This window comes from Pygoscelis adeliae, unplaced genomic scaffold (assembly GCF_000699105.1).
Source record: "Pygoscelis adeliae isolate BGI_AS28 unplaced genomic scaffold, ASM69910v1 Scaffold248, whole genome shotgun sequence".
Classification (NCBI taxonomy): Eukaryota; Metazoa; Chordata; class Aves; order Sphenisciformes; family Spheniscidae; genus Pygoscelis; species Pygoscelis adeliae.
The window spans coordinates 856061-879929 of NW_008825302.1; the positions used below are offsets into that span (position 1 = coordinate 856061).

The following is a 23869-nucleotide window of genomic DNA, read 5'->3' on the forward strand; positions in this document are numbered from 1 at the left end:
AGCAGCGCAGATACAATTATTTCCAAAGAGTAAGCAGCCCGTAGCAAGACCACGTAGCATTCTGCCACCAAAGCGTGTTCCTGGCATCTGTCCTCAAGACCAAGTTATTCTGATGCCTTCTTTTCACCAGAAGTTACTGTAAGGCATGTATTCTCTCCCTGTCCTTCCCATGTAAACAGAAGACATTTTGCAGAAACAGATTAGGTTTGACTTATTTCTGATGTATAAAAACATCACATTGCACATGTACAGGTGTGAAGACTTACATACAGCTTATCAGGGTTTTGAAAATACATGCATTAGGCATCGAACATCCAGCGGTACTAGAAACTGAGAGTTGATGGGAACAAGGGGGTTTTTTTGACTCTGAAGTTGGACTATGCTGCAATTACTTGACGCCTGGGAATTCTTTATGTTTACACGCTAAACATGATGTAACATCCTCCTACAGTTTATTCCCCGGCAGTTGCACAGGTTAGCATTTACAACAGGCTGAGGACACTAGGTGCAAGATCACTGAACTGCACAGCTATTTAAGATGCAGGTAATAGCTAAGGAAAGGCTGCTTTAAAAATAAAACATACAGAGCTGCAGTATTTCAATACATTCATCTTAACCGCACGTTGTAAGGAAACTTAAAATGCTTGGGGGAGGTGGAAACCTTAAAAATAAATTCTTATCTACCATAGGGGAATGACTGCCAAACATTGAACGACTGCTTTGAAGTCAGGTCCTCTGCTTGGCTGATGAACTCAGCAGCCTCTACAGATGAATGACAAATGTCATGATAAGCAAGCGGGGGTCCAAGTACATCCTTGTGACTTAGTCAAAATAGAACTGACTGCAGGGCTGCTGTTGCTTCCACTTTTCTACAGGAAAGCTGTAGAGTAGTTTTAAGACTATATCACTGCCTTACATTTAATTGATTTCATAGACACAAACAAAACATTGCATACTAATGAGTGCCATGTACAAAGCAGTAACTTATCTCTGTGAAAGTGCACGAATGAGTCACTGCGCAAGAAGATTTTATACTTTGAATATGCTGTTTAAGTAAAATCTGCACCATTAGCTGCTTATTAGCATTTCACCACTTCTATACAGAGTCCCCAGAGAAACTGCTGCCATCACAGTAGGAGATGTTTGAAGTTGTACTTAATTCTTGCACAGAAGGGATTGCACACCTCCCCTGCAACCGCAGAAAGTTACAACTGGAAAGACAGGTTATCAAGACTTTACTTCCACAAAGCACACCATCTTGTGTCTGCTAGATGTATTTGCTTAAGTAAATTAACTTCATCAAGATTCAACCTCCTAAATTTGAACACCCTTCTTGGCACTGAAGCCTCCCGGTCGGCCAAGAGGCTCAGGTTGAAAGAATTGTCCCTAGTCATTTTTGTCCACGTGAACGTGATGTGGCTTGAACTTCAGCTTTAGTGAAAATACCATAAAACTCAAGAAATAAAACTGTCAGCAGAATATACCTACCAGTGTTTTAACAAGTGATATTTTAATTTGTTTGGAAATGAAAGAGGTTTTAGGAAAGAGAAAGAAAAGTTATGCAGTAAGCTGCTAAATCACAGGTGTTAAAACATGCAAATTTTAAAAAGAGAGCTAGAGTTTCAGTGTGGTATCATGAACACAGGAGTAAAGAGTTCAGTAGACACATTGGTTAACATGCCAAACATCTATAACAAATTACTGTTGCCTAGCTTTGTTTATTGGTAAATCACTTTAGTAACCTGAATTCACAAATAAGCAGTAAATAACAAAAACTACAGATAAACACAGGTTACACATGCAAATTCCTGTTCACATATCACATGTGCAGGTACATTAAGAGCACAGTTCTAAAGATTCTTGACGAAACCAGATTTTAACAAAAACAGTTTTAAAATGCAGGTATGAAAAAATTACATGTGAAGAATATAAAGATACTTTTTTTACATTTCAGGACTCAAATGCTGCTTTTGAATATACTAGAGATGTACGACAGCTACGAGATTCAAGTAAAAGCAGGAAGAGCTCAAGGAAATAATACTGGTCAGAGGAGAATGGGCAATTACTTTTCACTAAAAATACACGGAATAGCTGAATAGGAAAGTCTATCAAGAGCTTAGGAAAAAAAAAATCACAAAGTTGTAAAGCTGACTAATCACTAATTTTCCTATTTGCTATGTAACAGCAGTGACATTAAAAGAAACTGCAATTCAACATTTAAAAATGCAACTTACATTTAAAGACTTTTCAAAAGTGAAATGCAATGACAGCCTTACACTCCAAATTAAATATCTGCTAGGCTCAGACTGAAATATGGAATGTTCTAGATAAAATAAAAATACAGTGTTGCTTTTTATTTTTTATTGAGAATGGAATTGAAAGACAATTTCTGAAGCTTGAAAGTAGTAAATTTCACTTAAATGAAGTTTTCTTCCCATAGATGAGCTTTCCACAAGGGTGCAAGATTTTTTCTTTAATAGCTTGAAGTGTCAAAACGAAAACTTGTTGCCATTCTCACATTAAGAACAAATTTTTCTCATTAACTTAACTGCATATGCTTTTTGCTACAACATTTAACACATGAACAGACCTATAATGCCTACTGTATTTCACTAAAACAAAAAAGAATACAGTATTTCCATCTACTACTTGTACTGCTTTTAAAAAAGATTAACATTAAAAACAAAGCCACTGTTTTCCTTACATCCTTCCTTCCTTTTAAGCTTCTTTCTTTTGCCTGTGGTCTTCTGCCATTTTATCCAGAATTTTCTGTTAAAAGAAAGCAACCATATTTTAGATATATTTAAGAGTTTCTCACAGTCACATCATCAATAACAGAAACATAAATCCAATTTTCAAGTTGTAAAATCTGTAAATATTAACTGCAAAGGTCATAACTAACAAGACTGGCACTTCTCCATATACTGAAGTGACGTGGAGCTCCTCTGAAGCACCACATTATCATTGTGTCACCGAACATACAGCTCACCACCAGTAAACACCAAATGGCAGCCTCTGCAAGCATTTACCCGGCCCTGCCGTTAATGCCTTCTTGGCTGGCAAGCCAAGAGAATTACTTTCCATTTTGTCATGGACGTGTGACAGCAGTTGTGCCACTTACCTGGTCAGAATTTGCCATCTATAAAGCCAGGGACAAACCATCTCTCCTCCCTAGAGGAGGGTTATTTCGGAAGTTTCAGGAATTTGTTAGCATTTCGATGACATTTGGTAGCAATACCAATTCATCTATTCATTTACTCTCATTGCTCTCAAAGTGAACGAGACTCCCAGCTAGAGAAGTGCCTTGCCATTGTGAAACAAAAGCTGCATTTCCCCCTCCCTTCCTTCCCCGATTCTAAAACCACACCAACGTTACAAAGTCATTCACGAGCAGCTCGCTACTCATTTGTGCCCTGGAAAACGCAAAGCAAATCATCTTTCATTTAAGTAAGTGATGAAGTTAATAGATTGGGATTATTTCCCCCACTTCCCCTTTCACATCGAGTCTAAAGTCCCACAATCCGGTACCTCAATGGAAAAAAAAAGAAAAAAAGCTATGGGTGATGGATGAGGTGGGGTTTTCTTACTACAAGATTCTGCGTGGTAACTGATTTTCTGATCTACTCCTTGATAATGTTGTTTGCTTTGTGACATTTATTTGTGCCATCTGCCTTCCAGGGCTCTGTATTTGTTTAGGGTTCCCTATTATTGCAAGGGAGAAAGTTTGAGTCTGAGATGCCACCTTCTTTTCTATGGAACCCCTGGAGTTTGTTTTCAGCTCAATAATCAACTGGTATGAAATCGATTTATGTGAACACTGCATTATTATTAGTATTTCATTTAGGATTTCCCTTTCTCGGGGGTGGTATTTAAAAGCAGCTCACAGTACACAAAGATACAGCAGCAGCATTTATCATTCATGCCATGCAATCATGTGATACCTAATCCAATTAGAAATTGTAAAACATGCTCACAAAATCAGAAGTTGCAAATATGGATTTTTTTTTTTAAATATATAAAAACTTCAGCTTAAGCTCTTTTGACTGGTTAAAAATACTCTCAAAGGGACAACTGGAAGGGATTTGAGTCATCTGTATTTACTCTGCACCACTACTTCTAAGCCTGGCCTTTACTCCAATCGGAATGCCCTCTTTAATCCAAATTTACCAAGAAAATGCTGGAGCCCATCTTTAAAATGTGTATCCTGTGTATTATTTTCAAAAGATGAAGTTTGAGAGGTCTAGCTTGAGTTAAAAGTTATAGAATAAGCCAATTTCCACTGCCTGAAAGCTTTTTTTTTCCCTCAGTCCAGTCTCGTTCAGATCTATTCCCCAGGAAAGAATCACGCCATTTAAAATGAACAAGTTTTTGCCTTACCTTCAACTTTTGATAATGAGGAAGGCTGCTGCAATGGGTCTTTTTTGCAACATCTTCATTTGTGTAGAACAGGGAACACAATTTGCAATAAAACCCTGTTTTGGGTACCACATAATTCACACCTAGAGAAGTAAACACCACAAAATAAACTAAGAGATCTACTCTACATCATTTCTTTTAATGTCATATGTCATTTCAGCTAAATCTTAAAACCATAATTCACTTTACATTAAAAGCTGCTTTATCTTTAAAACTCCTTGTTTTAGTTTAGTCGAGCCAGGGCCTAGTAATAACTAAATATGTGCAGGCTTTTTTTTTTTTTTAAAGTTTAAAATCAACCTTTCAGATTAAGGGTCCATTTTATTGGTTCCTTCAAAAGAACTAACAACGTTCTGTGATCAGGTTCTGAGTATTTAGTATGAATCTAAACTATTACCACTATTGTGATTTGTGCTATTAATTGAATTTGTGTTGCTAAAATATACCTCTTCCAATTTAATTTCTGCCTAAGGAAAGTGTTATGGAGAACCATATGAAAATAAGGAAAAAAAAGAAAATAGTAGGGTTAGGGGAGGACTGATGAAGGGGGGAAGAGTGGGAAGCCCTAAAATGAAAGGCTCAGGGGCAATATGTTGCCAGAAATAAAAGGCAAATGAAATGAGAAATGCTACTGCAATGCACAGAGACATATTTGAAAAGAAATGGAAACAACCTTACCAACAGGAATGTTTGGCTGGTATGGCCCAATCCTAAATTCATCTGGAACAAGAGATTTCTCTTGGACAATCTTTGTTTCCTGCTCATCCTGGGTGTCTGTATTTTCATGGGCATTTTTCTCAGTATCCTGTGCTGTTGTGGTATCAGAAGCGTCAACAGTTTCAGCCTTCGAATTATCTTCGGGTTTGGTTCCATTTTCTAACGTTTCATTTTCCTGCTCTGGTTCCTCAATCTTGTCTACCTTGATTTCTGCCAAACTATCATCATTTTTGCCAGCAGCTTTTACTGCCAAACCCGACTTGCGGAGTTTTTGATGATCCGAGTCTTCTTCGTCACCAACCTCATCTAGAGTGACAAAACCTTCCATGCTCCGTGGAAAGCCACCCACGTATCGCTGTTGAGAAAATGTTTTCCTTATGTCAGCTTATTCTTAAATGTTTCCCTCAAACTGTCTTAAGTTTCAGAAGAGAAATATCTTCTCCAAATTCCCTGGAAAAATGCTCAAATTCTTCCTTCAAGACCTACCTCACTCATTCAAAACGTTACTCAAGCATGCAGAAGTGTAAAACAAGCTCTTTTTAAACGTACTTCACTGTCCCAGAATCAAGTGTTCAATTTCAGAGTAAGGTTTTTTTTATCATGAGGGTCCACTGTTTTATCATATCAACATGTGATCTTCAACTTGAGAATTTCAGTATCTTTTTGCTCTATTCTTATTTTGAAAGTCCTTCTAACGTAAGTATTTTAATTTTAATTGGAAGTCATTTTGGAATGCACAAGTTTTGTTTCTATTTGAGAGAGTCCCACAAGATCCTCCAATTCACGCCTGCATAAAAGGTAAAGCCTTTCCAGAACACTTCTGTGCCCACTAATATTGTGAAAGTTCATTAAAAAAAAATAAATTAAGACCTCTTTTTCAACCAGTGGAAAGCTTGGAGCTTCCACATTAAAGAAAACAAAAAATCAACCCAAAACACACCAACCACCAAAACTGTGGAGGTCTCTTAAAATCCAGTTTCATTAAAAGACAGTGAATCTGTCCGAATTCTGATTTTTTCTGAAACATTCCTGCTGATATGGAGACATCAGTATTCCACATGCTTAACAGCCATTGTGAGTAGTACTGAAACAGCATCAGCTTTACATCTGTGCGCTAAGAATGTAGGTCTTCAAGGAAGCAAGTTTAGGTTTTGAGGCAGTTTATCGTAACTGATACCCACATAATAAGAAATAATCACTGCTGTTTGCATTGGCAGTATTAATCCCAAGACCATGTAACTAGCTTCCTGATAGAAGGATCCCCCAAAATTGAAAACCATGCACACTTCATTCATTAAGAATAAGGAACACGCCTTACTTTTTGCAAAACAACATTCCAAGTCAATAACGTTACTAAAACTTTGCATGCTACTCCACATAACAGAGTATGATTTAAACAGGAAAAAAGCAGCTGGTAGGACATTAAAAAAAAGCCACGAGAGCGTGGGATCATCTGGTGAGAAAAAGGAAATTCACAGAAAGTAGCCTATGACTGAAGACACCTTGAAACTACTTCCCCCCCCGCCTCCTCCAATTGGAAATGGCCTTGGCTAACCGCAAACGGACTTGCCTACCTTCTGGCTAAGCACAAAGAGTAGATGTACATACAATTTTGTCCAAGTCTAGATCAGCCTCAAGTCCCAAATAAATAATTTTTTGAATGTCGTTGTTCTACTCTGTGCTCAAAAGAGTAACTGACTACAGGCAGTCTCAGGAGAAACTGCTCAGGAGAAAACAGCTCCTGGTTCTTTAGTATCAGTCAAAAAAGGGATGAACAGAAAGGCAAGAACAACCCCAGGAAGCGACATGGGTAGAAGCCCACAAGTTAACAGTTCCCGTCAAAACAGAAACAGTGATTTATAACTGATTCCATTTGCAAGCTGCATCCAGTGGGATCTTCCATTTTCTTCACAGGAGCTTTAACACCCGTTTCTCTTCAGACAGGTGTGCCATGCATGTGTTTTAAAGACCAACAGAAAAAGATCTGAAATAGAATGTAGTGTGGTATGCCATTTAAGTTAGACAGGGTTTTCCACACTCGGGTACCTTGCTATACGATTACCTTTTTAAGCTTTTTCTTTGTTGCTGGATTGGCCACAACATTCCCCTCAGTTTTTATGGTCACATCATCAGCTGTGTCCTTTTTTTCTTCAGTAGTCACATCAGCTAAATTGGCAACGTCTGCATCATCTCCTGCTGAGCTGCCACTTTCTAACAGTGCTGCTGCTTCCTCCTCATCCACTAGCAGCTCATCTTCAGATTCCAGGAGTAAACTAGGCTCATCTTGGTCTGGCTGTTCACTACTTTTAGCGCCCGATGGCTCAGCAGCGTCATCTTGTTTCTCCTCTTTCACTTTATCTTCTACACTGCCACTTTCAGGTTTCTGAGTAGCATCTGTTTTAGACTTCTTATCACTTGGAGAATCTTTGCTGTCTGGAGAATATGTTCTCTTTCTGTAGAGAACAAAGAACACTTGCTTGTAAACCTGAAGAGAGCCCAGAAATGACTAAAAAAAAAAGGTAGGTTATATTTTTCTAGACAAGCCTGAAAAAGACTGTGTTTTAGTTGAGAAAATGGAAGGTTGGAGGGAAAACCTTGAAGGATACCATTCTTCAAATATGCAAAAGGCTGCTACAAGGAGGAACCGTCCTTACAAGACAGGACAGTGGGTTTAAACTGCAGGAAAAGAGAAATATCTTCTCCAAATTCCCTGGAAAAATGCTCAAATTCTTCCTTCAAGACCTACCTCACTCATTCAAAACGTTACTCAAGCATGCAGAAGTGTAAAACAAGCTCTTTTTAAACGTACTTCACTGTCCCAGAATCAAGTGTTCAATTTCAGAGTAAGGTTTTTTTTATCATGAGGGTCCACTGTTTTATCATATCAACATGTGATCTTCAACTTGAGAATTTCAGTATCTTTTTGCTCTATTCTTATTTTGAAAGTCCTTCTAACGTAAGTATTTTAATTTTAATTGGAAGTCATTTTGGAATGCACAAGTTTTGTTTCTATTTGAGAGAGTCCCACAAGATCCTCCAATTCACGCCTGCATAAAAGGTAAAGCCTTTCCAGAACACTTCTGTGCCCACTAATATTGTGAAAGTTCATTAAAAAAAAATAAATTAAGACCTCTTTTTCAACCAGTGGAAAGCTTGGAGCTTCCACATTAAAGAAAACAAAAAATCAACCCAAAACACACCAACCACCAAAACTGTGGAGGTCTCTTAAAATCCAGTTTCATTAAAAGACAGTGAATCTGTCCGAATTCTGATTTTTTCTGAAACATTCCTATATGGAGACATCAGTATTCCACATGCTTAACAGCCATTGTGAGTAGTACTGAAACAGCATCAGCTTTACATCTGTGCGCTAAGAATGTAGGTCTTCAAGGAAGCAAGTTTAGGTTTTGAGGCAGTTTATCGTAACTGATACCCACATAATAAGAAATAATCACTGCTGTTTGCATTGGCAGTATTAATCCCAAGACCATGTAACTAGCTTCCTGATAGAAGGATCCCCCAAAATTGAAAACCATGCACACTTCATTCATTAAGAATAAGGAACACGCCTTACTTTTTGCAAAACAACATTCCAAGTCAATAACGTTACTAAAACTTTGCATGCTACTCCACATAACAGAGTATGATTTAAACAGGAAAAAAGCAGCTGGTAGGACATTAAAAAAAGCCACGAGAGCGTGGGATCATCTGGTGAGAAAAAGGAACTTCACAGAAAGTAGCCTATGACTGAAGACACCTTGAAACTACTTCCCCCCCCGCCTCCTCCAATTGGAAATGGCCTTGGCTAACCGCAAACGGACTTGCCTACCTTCTGGCTAAGCACAAAGAGTAGATGTACATACAATTTTGTCCAAGTCTAGATCAGCCTCAAGTCCCAAATAAATAATTTTTTGAATGTCGTTGTTCTACTCTGTGCTTAAAAGAGTAACTGACTACAGGCAGTCTCAGGAGAAACTGCTCAGGAGAAAACAGCTCCTGGTTCTTTAGTATCAGTCAAAAAAGGGATGAACAGAAAGGCAAGAACAACCCCAGGAAGCGACATGGGTAGAAGCCCACAAGTTAACAGTTCCCGTCAAAACAGAAACAGTGATTTATAACTGATTCCATTTGCAAGCTGCATCCAGTGGGATCTTCCATTTTCTTCACAGGAGCTTTAACACCCGTTTCTCTTCAGACAGGTGTGCCATGCATGTGTTTTAAAGACCAACAGAAAAAGATCTGAAATAGAATGTAGTGTGGTATGCCATTTAAGTTAGACAGGGTTTTCCACACTCGGGTACCTTGCTATACGATTACCTTTTTAAGCTTTTTCTTTGTTGCTGGATTGGCCACAACATTCCCCTCAGTTTTTATGGTCACATCATCAGCTGTGTCCTTTTTTTCTTCAGTAGTCACATCAGCTAAATTGGCAACGTCTGCATCATCTCCTGCTGAGCTGCCACTTTCTAACAGTGCTGCTGCTTCCTCCTCATCCACTAGCAGCTCATCTTCAGATTCCAGGAGTAAACTAGGCTCATCTTGGTCTGGCTGTTCACTACTTTTAGCGCCCGATGGCTCAGCAGCGTCATCCTGTTTCTCCTCTTTCACTTTATCTTCTACACTGCCACTTTCAGGTTTCTGAGTAGCATCTGTTTTAGACTTCTTATCACTTGGAGAATCTTTGCTGTCTGGAGAATATGTTCTCTTTCTGTAGAGAACAAAGAACACTTGCTTGTAAACCTGAAGAGAGCCCAGAAATGACTAAAAAAAAAAGGTAGGTTATATTTTTCTAGACAAGCCTGAAAAAGACTGTGTTTTAGTTGAGAAAATGGAAGGTTGGAGGGAAAACCTTGAAGGATACCATTCTTCAAATATGCAAAAGGCTGCTACAAGGAGGAACCGTCCTTACAAGACAGGACAGTGGGTTTAAACTGCAGGAAGGCAAGGCTAATTAAGGACTGGAAAAGATTTCCTGAGGAGCCTGAAGAGGCTGTGAAACCTCCATCATTAGAGGAAGAGGGTAGGTAGCATATTAGAAACAGTTAATCTCAGGGCATAACAAACAACAATTTGGGCTCAGAGCTTGCCAGACTTCTTTTCTATCATTTCTATACTAAGGTATTTTTTTTATTTCTTTTAAACAACATTATGCTTTAGCAATAGGGATATTACCTAGTTTTATCCTTTTTCAGCAGTTCAACTCCTTTGTTTGGAATCTAAAATAAAATTAAAAAAAATTTTTAAGTCACAGTAGAGTATTATTTATACAACTTGTTGCAGCATTAATGCAGACCAGACAGCACAATCTAGCCAAGCGCTTCCAATTATGTTAATCCACAGGTACTCTTTTACCATGCCCACCTACCAACCAATTAATAAAGTGCTATTATGTTAGATAGGACCTTACCAACCTAGAAATCCCATGTCTTTATTCACAGTAATTATCAGTTATTCAGTACAAAACAAATGGGATATCCTGCTCCAGAAAAACCATATACACTTCCTCTTTTGTTTATGAACTGATACAGTGTGGTGCAGGCAATGGCACACATCAGTCTTAATCTACACTCTTCTTTCTTCCTATCATTAGTAGTGGGCTACACGGAAAGCTTTTGAAGACAAACCACTTATTTAGGAGTTACCGAATAGGAAATTCCACTTGTATGGTAGTAACATGGAAAACTCTTCCATGCATTGGTTAAGTATTTGAATTTGCCACAAAGTGTTCATTTTTGGTGAATGATCATGTGCAATAGTCAGATTTCCTCATACTCCACAATAGAAAGCTTATATATTTTATGAGACAGCTTGATAGTTCAGATTTCTCCTGTTTTTCTACGTAGTGTCCTAGTCTGATGGGGAAAGTCTTATAATTGCAGGAGTACCTTGGTGTTATGTAAAAAAAAAAAACCAACCTATCAGCCAGCCCTTCCCTCCTTGATATGAGCTGCACATGCAAAGGTGCAGTTACATCACAAGTTTTGACAAAACTTATTCTTAAAAATTAGATCGCAAGACTAAATCTATCTATCTAGGTAGTTGGGGTCAGCGTCCACAACAGGGATCAGAAAGCTTTCTGGTGCTAAAAAAAAAAGGTTTTGGATGGCATCTAACACAGGAAATACTTCATAGTTTAAAAAGGAGTCCCTAATAACATTTTGTCTTTTTTCTGTACACAAGAGTATGTGTACAAGAAGACGGACAAACCGACCAGCAGCTGTGAAAAGCCAAGAATTAAGCATACCACGTATGAGTACATAGTTCTGCCACCCAGCTTGATTTTACTCACTGATCATTTTCAGAGGAGGGTGAGGAAAAAAGAACCCACATTACAGAACATTCTAAATGGAGAAATTTTAACTAAAGTCTACACCTATTACTCTAAAATCTGAATTCTAGTAGTCGTTTGGGTTTTGTTTAATATGAAAGGAAAATCCTTTTACTTTGTTCTAGGCCTCATACCACCACACTCATGCTAAGTAACTGCACTTAAGCAGCCAGAAAATACTAAAGCGAATCCTTCCATTTTACAAGCAGCATTGAATTCTCAATAAGCGATAGCTGTCTTCACTTTACTCCTTTAACTACAATTAAAAAACTAAAAAGACTACTTACCCTTAACACCAGTTTCTTGTATTTTTCAGATAAATCCACTTTCACACATCTGCCTTGGAACCAAAGTGCTTTGTTGGCACAATGCTCAACCATAGCTAAAGCATCTTCTCTGGTCTCCATCTCAATGAAAGCCTGAAAAGATTCACACACACGTTAAAAACGACTATGAAAGACAACACTTTGCAGGCAAAGCTATTTAACTTAAACCATTTCCAAATGCTGAAACAAAGTTACGAGATTCAGCTATATCCATCTTCTCCAAACTAGCTGTACATTTTAAAATTTACCAAAGTGCTCTATATACCCCAGCTTTTCAATTCAGTAATATCTGTCCCATAGAAAGTTCTGAAATTAAACAACAGGCATTTAAATAATCTGCAAAAAAAGGTCACGATAAAGTAAAATATGATTCCAAATAAAAAGCATCTGGACAATGAAACTCATTTATTTAGTGCTTAAGCATCTGGGAATTCCAGGGTAGCTGAGAAACTACCCAAGTATTTTATTTTTTGAGAGAAGCCTGAAACAGAAAGGCAGCAGCTGCTGGTCTATATGCCCTGCTTTGTGAGGTGTTCCTCCAAGAAACAAGCCTATGACACACTAAGTTTGCTGAACAAGCTTTTAAAAACACGTCTGGGCTAGAGTATCATTGGCAGATAGAAGAAAGCTGTTTCTGCATCCAACTTAAACAGCAAGGGATTTTATTTTGCCAGTGAAATAAGGTCAGGGAGGACTTCCTAGGGGTCATACAATAGATTCTAGTAATTTTTCATTCCACAAGTGTGGCATTAGGGGATTCAGGCACTCATCTCTTTGAAAAAGCGCTGGAATTTCCTATTGAACTCAAGGGAGCAACAAACTGGGACAGCAAAGCTGAAAAAAATTTTAGAACTAAATACTTTAAACTCCTGTGTATTTATAGAAATCACGTACATGCACATCCAAAGCATTTTACTATACACATGCAATGCACCATCTTCAAACTTTTTTTTTTAAGTTAGAGAGCCACAGCAGGACTGCTTTTGTTTATTTTAAAGAATGAAAACTAAAGGGTAAATGAAAGAAGTGTGTAATAGTGGAATACATTTGTTCACGTTTCATAGGTAATGTTTTTTCAGCCTTAAAAAGAGTTCCAAGACTCAAATCTGCGTAACAAAAATATTAAGCCTCAACACTAAATATACCCTCTTCACAGCTGAGGCCTGTTTTTTTTTTTAAAGCAGCTCACATTACGGTAACATTTCGCAGTAAGCTAGATAGCAAAACACCACCTACCTAGTCCTCTAATAATTTCCATATGTATGCTAGAGCAGAAAGTCTACGCATGCACCAATTAAAGGCACATCATTTCTTCACAGTTAAAAACCTTAGTTTCAAGTCTTCACACATGTATGTTCCTATGGTCAGTTACCTGGCTTTTCATTCTCATGAGTATGTAGTTCTTAATTTTTCCATATGGTTCAGCCAATTTGAGTACTGCGTTGTCAGAGTATCCTGAATGAGGTAAATTGCTGAGGTGAATCACACGACCAAGTTCCGGTTTTGGCGGCTCAGTTTTTTGGTCAGGTTTACCCTCAGGTTTCTAAAATTAAGAAGGAATGAAATTTTTAAAGTACATACTACGTAAAATATACATGGGTGAATGTCCCTTGATTAAGTTGATACAGCTGAGAAGTACATAAATTAAGAACAACTTAAATGCAATGGCCTCGTAACACTGACTGCCCCAGATTAAAATAAGGCAATATTAAAAAAAGCAGAAGTGTTTTACCTTTATTCTTTTGTATTTCTGTGACAAGTGGACTCTGACTGGTTTACCAAATACCAGTGCGGGTGTTGTTGAATAGTATTCAACTGCAGCCTGGGCATCTTCAGTGGTCGACATTTCGATAAATGCCTGAAGTCATATAAAAATAAATTAAACACTACTCCTTCAGGAATTAGTATTTTTGTTTAAAATCTCAAGCTCTTCCTTGCTTTCCTGTAAAAACAGCTGCATCAAAAATGAAAACTGCCTTTTGGTTACAACATTAACTGACCTGCAGAACTTGGCATGAATTTCACATACTTTACTTAGGTGCACAAACAGAACTATTTGGTTTGTTTACATGCCACCTAGATTTGGATTCAGAACATTCAACTGCTTCCTGCTTTTTCTCTTCTATGATATTGACTTTTTCCACACTTCAAAATATGACACTGTATAATACAAACTAAGACCAAGTATGTTTTCAGAGAATAGTAGAACAGGAACAGAATTTGCAAGCATAGTGTATTTTTGAGAAAGCTATGAACAACCAACAAGAAGGACTTTGAAACAATATTTAAGTTAAAATGCAGTCCTATAGCATTTCTGGAAAGAAACATACTAGTCACTCTTCCCTTCACACATGTGACCTTGGTGACACGTGTGTAACCTTGCTTGGTAGCTGAGCAAGTCCTTTTACAAAACTTAAGCTCAGACAGTAAGCATACGAAAGTCACCAAGCAGCGCCAACAGCAGTACTGAAGGGCCTAATCTTACCTCATTGATTTTGTTTAGAATCAGGTGATTTGTGATTATTCCAAACGGTTCAACAAGCTGAAGCAGCTGGTATCTCAAGTTCTTTCCCCTCTGGAAATCCATGATGTGAACAACTCTGCTTGTTTCCTGCAGAAGACAAAGCATGCATATACAACATGAAAAGAAAATGTATATCAGCTAACCTAAAAAGAAAGTCTGTCAAGGCTCTGCTCTACTTTTATCTTTTTTTTTTTAAATCTTCAGCAGTAACTGAAATGAGATGCATATAGAATAGGCACAGAACCTCCAGGGATTTGCATAGAGGAAGATGCCTGCCGTGCCAAAGTTGCCTTTCTGTATGTTCATGTCCCACAGCTTCATCGTAAGAGAATGTTTAAACAGGGTCTGTACAGTTTTGGAACAAATATTTTGTGGAGTACTTGGCACAGCAAAACCCCAATCTTATTCCAAAGCTTCAGTACTTCCACACAAATAAATCCTAAAGTCTCACTTTTAAAAGACAATCCATTCCTTCAATAAAATCTTATGAAAGCAAACAAAAAGCATATTTGCATAAAATTGTGGGGTTTTTTTAAAGAAACCAACAAGTTATTAATACTAACCACTCTGCCCTTTTGCATGTGTCTCGGTCCTTGCATATTTCCATTTCCAGCTCCTTTAAGAAATTAAAAGAATGAGCAAGCTTAGTTCAACCTGTAAGACTGCTATTAACATGTCTCTTTACAAGTTCTTAAGAGATGCAGGTCACTTGTAGTACTAAACCAGAATGACATCGTGTTTTAAAAACTAATTATTTCATTACAGTCTGAAAAGGCTGTTAATCTGTTTATTTCAGAGGTCTTGTAACTTGAGGTCCTCCTTCCTGATCGTTCTGTTCAGCTCAACATTAGAGAAAGAGCTGCACTTACCGATGTGCAGAAATAGCAGAGAATAAGTAAAGCCCATCGAAAAAAATCTCTCCTGTTTTAAAGTAAGATTTGCCACAGCAAAATGTCTCCATACACAAAAGATGTGAGATCTCTTTAACTAAGATACACTTTTTACAATTGAGGTTTTAGGTGTAGAAAAAGACTCCCTAGTTTTGGTTCTAAAGCAACATCAATTCTACCATAATGCCCATTTTACTAGGAAACACCTGAAAAAAGCCTTTCAGCTAGTTCAGATAGTTTGGCTCAAAGTCACGTTTGAGATGTTTTGAAAAATTAACAGTATTATTTTAATGAAATTAAGTATGACTGCATCTATCATCTAAAAATTCCTTTAAAGTGTCTGAAATACTTGTGATCTGTCAAGATAGCTAGGTGAATTAACTAGTTTTGCTTTTTAGTCACTTGAACTATGTAAAAGGTAGTAACAACTTCAAAGGAAGTAATAACTTCAGGCAAGAACCTGATTCTTAGCCTGCCTTCCTGTGAAGAGGCTCGCATGATCCACCTTCCCATTTCTCAGTTGCTATTCAAATCCATTTGTCAAATTCATTTGAAATTAAGGGGGAAAAACACTTAGGACATTGAATTCTTGCAAGTTTCACAGAAAACCCCACCAACGTGTAGCTAAATGGAAGACAATGCAAAAATCTTCTAGACAGGAAAAAAAAGAAAAACACAGTTAAAAAGCCAGCCATAATCACATGGCTGGTAGGTAGCAGATGGTGGAAAGGTGAAAGCACGTCAACTGAGTACTGGTCTTGGGCTAGGGAGGGACTAACGTATTTCAGTTCCACTGCTCAGAAAACCAAGTGTTTTGTTGTTCTAAAACACCGGTAACAAATTAAAACAAGGGGAAAAAATAAAATCAAGCTCTTAAGTCTTGTAAAAGCAGGTGCCTGTTAATGTTACCTCTTGGCCCAACAGGAGGTCCTCCAAGGTGAAATGGAGGTGGTGGTGGTCCCAGAATTCCTGGTGCAGGGTTTGTGGATTGCTGTAACATAAAGGGATCACCCCTAGAAAGAGGGGAAAAACATCTTAATTTTAAACCAAAAAAATGTGAAGCTTTCATTCTCAAAAAAACCCTAATTTCTGCAGAGCATCCAAGAAGTCAACTTTAGCTACTTTTACTGCTGCTCTTCAGCTAGTAGAAAACAAAGGGAGGTATCCATCTGAAGAAAAGGAGGTGTGTTTCACATAAAATGTTAAAAACGTCCTCTGCTTCACATAAATAATTACAAATACTTTAAAATTCATTATTACTTACATTCCATGTCCTGAATCACTGTCAGGATTCCATTCTGGATATCTTAAAAGAAACAAAACAAAAAAAGAAAACTTAAGAAAAATACAATCTCCTCTATCTATGTAATAATTTTCATAGAAGCAGCAGTGCCTTTACATGTTAACACAGACAAAGCACACGGTAACACTGCCCACTACAAGAGACACGAGCAGTATCTATTGACAGAATAAAAGTGTTATTCTTAATGAAAAACAACCTACACTGTATGTAACATGTCTGCCAGTTTATAATACAAATTGCACTGTCTTACAACACAAATTTAGAAGTTGGCATAAGTGACTAGTAAAACATTACAATAGATTCTCAACTTTTAGATCCAACTCTCTAAAGCGTTACAGATAGATCAGTAGGATTTAAGTTATGAACCGAGATCCCTTTCTTGTCCTGAAGATGCTCTTTAAGTTGCATGTTTTTATTCCCTACGAGGCACAGCGTGTTTTCTAAACCTGCTTTGTGCAACATAATTGACCATTATTTAGTTGTACATGCCCTCACGCCACAAGAATGTTTACTGTACTTCAAATTCATACATTTCAAGAAGCAGCTGACAACGTCGGCTGTGAGTCGCTCCATTGATATGATGGTTCCACTCCTGCAGCAAAGTAAATAATTAAAAATTAACAGCCACATATGGCAAGTCGTTTTTAACAAAATAATGTTGTATAGTGCAGTATCTTCTCTTCTAAGCTGAAGTATCAAAGATACATACATAGATAACAAAATCTCTTTTTGTAGCGCTTTAAAGAGACACTGAAATTGGACCTTACCTCTTAACTCCTAACCTGGGTGAAAAGGTGTCTGATGAAAAATGTCTTGCAACCTATGGGCTTGATCCTGCCTCAGAGGTGCAAAGCTTACCAGGGGATAACTGCTGCAGCATACATGCGTACCATTGCAACTTCAACTTTCAGAACTGGATGCCGAGATATTTTTTTCTTCAGTAATTTTAGAATTTCCTCCACTCTCTCTGCTTCGTTCCTCAGACTTTTAAAGATTAATGTGAACTAAACACTCAAGTTTTTAGAACCATAAAAAAGCCAAGAAATTGCAAGGAATTCAGAAAGGAAAGACTAAAAGAAATGGAAGTGCATAGCTAGGACAAACTCCAAGTATACAGGTGACATAAGAATACATGACCATTTGCAGGGAATAATCAAGAAAAAAAAAGGAGACCTAAATTAAGATGGTACAAAGGAGGAATAATGGAATTAAACCAAATCAGCCAGGTAAAATTCCTTCTGGTTCTGGCTTTAGTACCAGAAAGGAATGAGGGCTTTCTACTTTTTCTCTGCAGATTATTTTGATTATGGAGTCATTTATTTCAAGAGGAGAGAAGGCATGGGGACTCCTCCTTTAGTATAGAGTATCCATATCCTTACATTCTTACAAGTAACAGCACTAGTTTGTGCTGTATTCGCACTTGTAAAGTGACAGAACTTCTGAAGTTTCACTGCTGCACATCAGTGAGCCACAGCCTAATTTCCACTCTGCTGCTCTTCTGTAAGCAAAGGGATCAGCAGAGACACACGGGGCAAATTAGCTTTAGGTTCATGGAGAAATGAAGGGGAGAGTAATTATAGATCTTTGGGGGGCTGTTTAACAACTGAAGGTTTTCTCTTATCGGCTGTATTTTCAACTGTGAACACGTGTACTGCGTTGGCCAACTGTTTTACATTGTCTCTTCTTACATGCGTATTTCTGCTCAGCACCCACAAATAATTTTTTCCTAATCCCTCATCTTTCCTGATTTTTAGTTTCCGCCACACTATAGCCATCCTTCTGGATAAAACTGAGACACTCCTGAGGCTTACTGTAGTGTTTCCATATGCTAAATGCCTACCCTGCACTTTCTACAAAGGAGAAAGCCCTGGATTTAAAGTTTCCCATAACATACTGTCGTTAAGCTATGTTACAATATTACTCCACGATACATAGAATATAACGTGGAGCAAGATGAAACCTTCATTCATTTTATCAACAAGATGTAAAATGAGAGCACCACTTTTTCTTGTTAACTGCACAAGATGTAGGCTCTGCAACTATAAATTAATAAATATGCTGGCAATTAGGACAAAAGAAACCCACCAAAAACCCCAAGCAAACCTACCCATGAAACATTCAATACTTAAAAACAAAGCTTCTTCAGTTTAAAACTTGCTAACAAGTTTTAGTACTATACTGCAGAAAGCAGTCCTTTAAACACTAAAAAACCCTCTAAATTTGGGTGCACAATCTGTAAAGCCTCAGTGGCTTATTCTGCTAGATATACCATGCTCTGAAGCTGTTTTTACGAGAATTTCAAATTACGTGTTAACTGAAATAGAAATTAGCTGCAAACTAGAGCCAAAGTTTGGGAAATGTAATTCTCATTTATTTCAAATGCTTTTAAATTGGAAAGAAGGGGAGATCTGACATATAACTTAGAAGTTTTCCCCCCAGGGAAAGTTTTCAGAACAACTGCTCATCTACATTATTAACTTTTTATTGAATACAATTCTTAATCTGGACTTCCCTTTACTCCCTGCCTCTACCCAGTCTGAAGCGCCACTCCTCTGAGGTTTCAGGGCACTAGGTGTTTACAGACACTAATTAACATGAATGCCCAAAGTTAAGCTAGAGAAAATCCGAACTGAGTTTCTTAAAACTCAGATTACCTTTTGCCTCAATTGATGCAAGCAAGAGGACACACTGTTCTTCAGAAAACTAGGCCAAACTTAAGCACCTAATTTTAGACAGCCCTCTTATTAGGGGCACAGCCACGTTTTTCCTTTGAGATGTATCACTGTTTCAAGTGTTTCACCTCCAAATTCATCTGCTCACGTTGCATCAGCCTTTTTCCTTTGGCAGGGAAAACAATCCCTCCACATCTAACACCTCATTCCTCAATAAAGGGATCAGGACTGACAAAATGCCTAAAAAAATGGGGCACGATTTACTTCACAGTTAGACAGAAGACAAACTGGGTCTTAAAAAATATACACATCAAATTAAAGAAGCAATTAAGAACATCGCTAAAAAGAACAAACAGAGGACTAGTCCGCCAGCTTAAGTTACACTAAGGGTGTTTAACTCCTTGCTCGGGCTTAAAATACATAGTGCTTTATCATACGCTTTTAAACAAATTTCTATGATATTTTCATTTGGAGGTGGGGAAAATGAGATTTTGATACTGCAGTAATAAATTTACGTTGTCCCAGCTAAGAAAAGCATTCCCTTTCTGCTTTCCATAAATTTTGGTTCAGATCAGATTACTTTAGAAGTTAAGTTCTACTTGATTCAATTTTGTGGGAGACACAAAACAAGAAATTCTGTAACTGTTAGGTATGCGAAGCAGAGGAAAAAAGGAGAGAAAGAGAAAAATTCTTGTGGTGACATGATTTCTGAAATTAGAAACAAAGCCCAAACTTGGGTCATAAGAAACAGATGATCCAATCTCAAATATTGTATCGGGTACTAGCAGTTTAAGTCAAAGCATATTCCTAAAAAAATGATGGTTTTACATGTTACAGAAGAAGTCAGCCACTTAAGTTATGCTGTCAAAAGAATTTGGTACTTCTCATACCTGGAAAGATATTTCGTGTTGGATATCCTTTCAATAGATCTTCATACCAAAGCAAACTAAGAACTACGAGGCTTTAAAATAAAGTGCTAAAAAGAACCCTACTTACAGGATTACTGGTTGCCATCTTCAAGGGCCTCAGAAGTTTATGTTTTCAATCTAACCAAATGAAGTCCTTTTACAGAACTGAGCATGGCATCTAAACCGTTAACACTTAAAACCTTTTATGAAAATAAAGGGCAAATATAGGAGACAAGAAACCCGGATTACTGTGATTATTTTATATAAAAAGTAATTAAAGCAACACAAGTTCATAACTGTCAGATCAGCTGGAGTCATACAGCGTGTGCTCTAAAACTGGTTTAGATCATTTCCTTGCAGGGACAGAATAATTCTCGTTTCAAAAAGATTAGATGTACAGAAGCAGCATTTTTGAGAGGTAACTGTAAAGAAATGGTTAGTAACAGCAATTCCACATTGTATCAATTTTACAGTAATAGCATGTATTATATTTTCAATTGAAGGCCTTCAAGCTAATTAGCCACTAATTGTGACAAGAGGGGCACTGTATTAGCCAATTAGCCAATTAAATTGCCTAGTATACTGAAAATCAGCAAGATGAGTAAAATTGGAAAAGCTGAAAGTGAGAAGGCTCTGAAAATAACGTCTGAACAAACAGGCCATTTTGAGTAACCTGCTACCTTTGCAGAGAGTTGAACTGCTCGTGAATAAACTAAGAGGGAAGTCTCAGCATAACCGAATATACCCGAAGATCCACTCTACTGGCGAGCCAAGTAAAGAACACTACTAGGAACACAGAGCAGGATACTGCAACAGCAGACTGATTGCTCGGAGAGTCTACAGGGATAGATGCAACATGTGACAATAAAAAGTGAGTCTGAAGTGTCTAAGAAAGTTGTGAAAAGGGAGAAAAATGACGACAAATTTCAGCCATAGTATGAGATAGAGTGTTAAAGTGAAATTAAAAAGGCAAGAATGAGCTAATCTAAAACGTGGTTTTTACTTTTGCAAATAAGTTCCAGGGCTCTACATTAACTAAAAGCAGAACTGTGCAAGAATGCATCTTAACTACATATAAATCAGCAATCAAGACAGATGTGGAGGAGAGCTGAAACTAGCTTCCTGAATAGCACAATAGATACACTGCAAAAAAACCCCAAACCAACAAAAAATAAAAAACCCACCCAAAAACTGCTTGAATGCCAGATGTTTGTGGTTAAGAGAACATGTAGATGTAAAATATAAATAAGATTTCCCAGTAGATGATAGCTGTTTGACTTGAAGTTAAGCAATCTGGGCAAACAAAATACATTAATGTAAAGCCCTGGTTTACAGTGTTTGTTAACAATTACCTTGTAAATAAACCAAGTGCCTTTTTCACTCTCAAACCAACTTTCAGATCATTTCAAAAGCAACCAGGCTATAGAAATCATTAAAGAAATAGGTAAAAACAGAACAGATACTACAACGTAAAGGAAAATAGAAGTATCTGGTGCATAACTCACCTTATTAGAATGAACTGGCATATCACATATAGAGCACAGATGGGGATAACCCTTCGGTAAGAATCCATGGAAGTCTTCAATATTGCTATTTGGAGGAGCACCTCTCTTTTTCTCAAAGAGAGATCTCTCAGGACCAGGACCACGACCCATTCTGTCATACTCACTGTCAAATTTATGATAGTTATGCGAAGTCTCACCATAAAAAGATTCATCCCTACACCTTTCTCCATCTCTTAATCTGTCATCTTCATAATCCATTCTGTCATAATAACCAGATTCTTGAGAACGACTTCCATGGTCATAGTCAACCACTGGGTTGAGACTAGGACCACGATCATCAAAGCTATCTCTTCTAAAATGCCTTTTTTCTTCCCAATCATCCCTAGGTACTCTGTACGGTGGTTCCCGTGTGGATGATCTGCCATCTCTACCATAACCTTCTTCAGCTCTCCTCCTTTTAAGTTGTAGAAGGATCTGAGGCAAGTTTTCAGGAGTAATCTTGTCCTCGGGATAGCGACTCAGTTCATCTAAGTCTCTAGCAGACAGACCAAAGCTGGCCAAAATGTTAGTGGCCTGGTCTGCATCTCCACGGTGCTGAGAAGACAAAGGGAGCGGACCTCTACTTCCAATGTTAAATATAGACTGCAAATTATGGGAAGAGGTACTACCAGAAGACAGTGCACTATGAGATCCTTGTTGGTTCAATGAAGAACTCATTCCAAGATTCATTAAGCTAGCAAGGCGTGCAGTACCCTGGTTCATCCTTCCAAGAGATGCTGGCATATTTAAAGACTGGGTAGCAGCAGCAAGAAGGCCTATTCCTGCAGAGAGGTCACGCCCATGACCTTGTGAATCCCTACTCAGAGATGACTGCTGGAATGACTTGGACATTGTAGAACTATAGCTTGTCTACTTTATGGATCAAAAAAAAATTTTTCTTTTTTTATAAGATGGCTGAAAAGAGAGCTCACACTAGAAAGCTAGGCAAACTTCACTTCAAAAATGGTAACGCCAAGAAAGAGGATCAATAATGACTGCAGATCTTCTTCAAGCTGAGAAACACCAGACAATTCTGTAGAAAAACAAGCAGTTTTAGTCATAAATCCCTTTAAACAGATGCAGTTTTAAACTTATGCATCATGTTGATCTAAAAACATTAAAGATCTCAATCTTACAAGGCTTTTATTACATAACTTAACAGATTCAAGAAGTACCCAGAACCTACATATATTATTTCAGATAAAAATACAGTCGTGTTTCCTATACATACTACTCCTCTTCTGCAAAAAGCTACTTTCATACCGAAGACAAGTGAATTTCAGAAGTTTGGGATGTCTGAAAGCATCTAAAGTTTACTAGCATATAAGCCTTGATCTCTGGTTAATGTTTTTGTTTATACCCTACATTACTGTACTGTGTCTGTGAGAAGACCACAAAAAAAACTTAAGCCCATAGAATCCAAGATGACTTTGGCATAACATACATATTTGAAAATGAAACCTATACCACCACAGAATAGGACGAAAGGAAGTTAAAAGTAACTGAAGTTTGGGCAAAAAGTTTCTGCTATAAGATCTGGCAAATAAGACCAAACATAATATTCAATCTTTATGCAGTAAAATTCAAATTACCGATGTGAAGACAGATGTGAACAAGAAAAATAAGTTTTAAATTTTGCAGGAAGTAAACAAGATCTCTTGCTCAAATTGCAGTTATACAGATAACAGCACTTAGGAAGTGACTCTTTACTCTGTTATATTGCAGCCGTGACACCAGCCTGTACTCTCAGACCTCAAGCTAAACAAGGTCAGGCTTAGTACTGGGATGGGAGACCCACGGAAAACCCTACTCCTGCAGAAAGAGACACTAGGCGAGTCAGGAGATGGCACTACGCCCCCAGCCAGCCCTGCGGGCAGCGGTGTTCGTGTCTCTTACCAGCATACTGCTTCTTCCTTGGTTCAGTCTGACACTTTGACACCATGACCACATGTGGTAGTTAAAGATCCTAAAACAATACTCGTAAGAGGTAGGTATCTGCCCTGTGTCCCACTAAAATACTAACCTTGTATTCAAATATTTGGTTCAACTGCATTTACTTGAAGTTTTAACTAAACAGCGTATCGATATCCACAGTATATTTTACGGTGCAATGGCTATATTTCATAATGAGGTTGTTTTTCTTTTTTTTAGTGCAGAGCAGAAATAAACTGTAATACTTCTCCCCATACTCTTCCAGCCTTAGGATAGATACACAAAATTGAAAGCAATTCAACACACGTG

At 37.8% G+C, this 23869-nt stretch overlaps 1 protein-coding gene across 1 annotated transcript; it reads right to left on the reverse strand.

Moving 5' to 3' along the window:
- Positions 1-1676: 1676 nt before the first annotated feature.
- MATR3 (matrin 3) lies at positions 1677-22761 on the reverse strand. The gene is made up of 14 exons (XM_009330009.1): positions 21590-22761; positions 17035-17096; positions 16466-16507; positions 16111-16214; positions 14875-14927; positions 14273-14398; positions 13520-13645; positions 13160-13330; positions 11749-11880; positions 10306-10349; positions 9451-9841; positions 5095-5488; positions 4378-4499; positions 1677-2769 (listed from the first exon to the last, which is right to left on the reverse strand). Exons 1-14 carry the CDS (start codon positions 22478-22480, stop codon positions 2719-2721), a joined length of 2709 nt encoding a protein of 902 aa, XP_009328284.1. The 5' UTR covers positions 22481-22761; the 3' UTR covers positions 1677-2718.
- Between the last annotated feature and the right edge of the window lie 1108 nt (positions 22762-23869).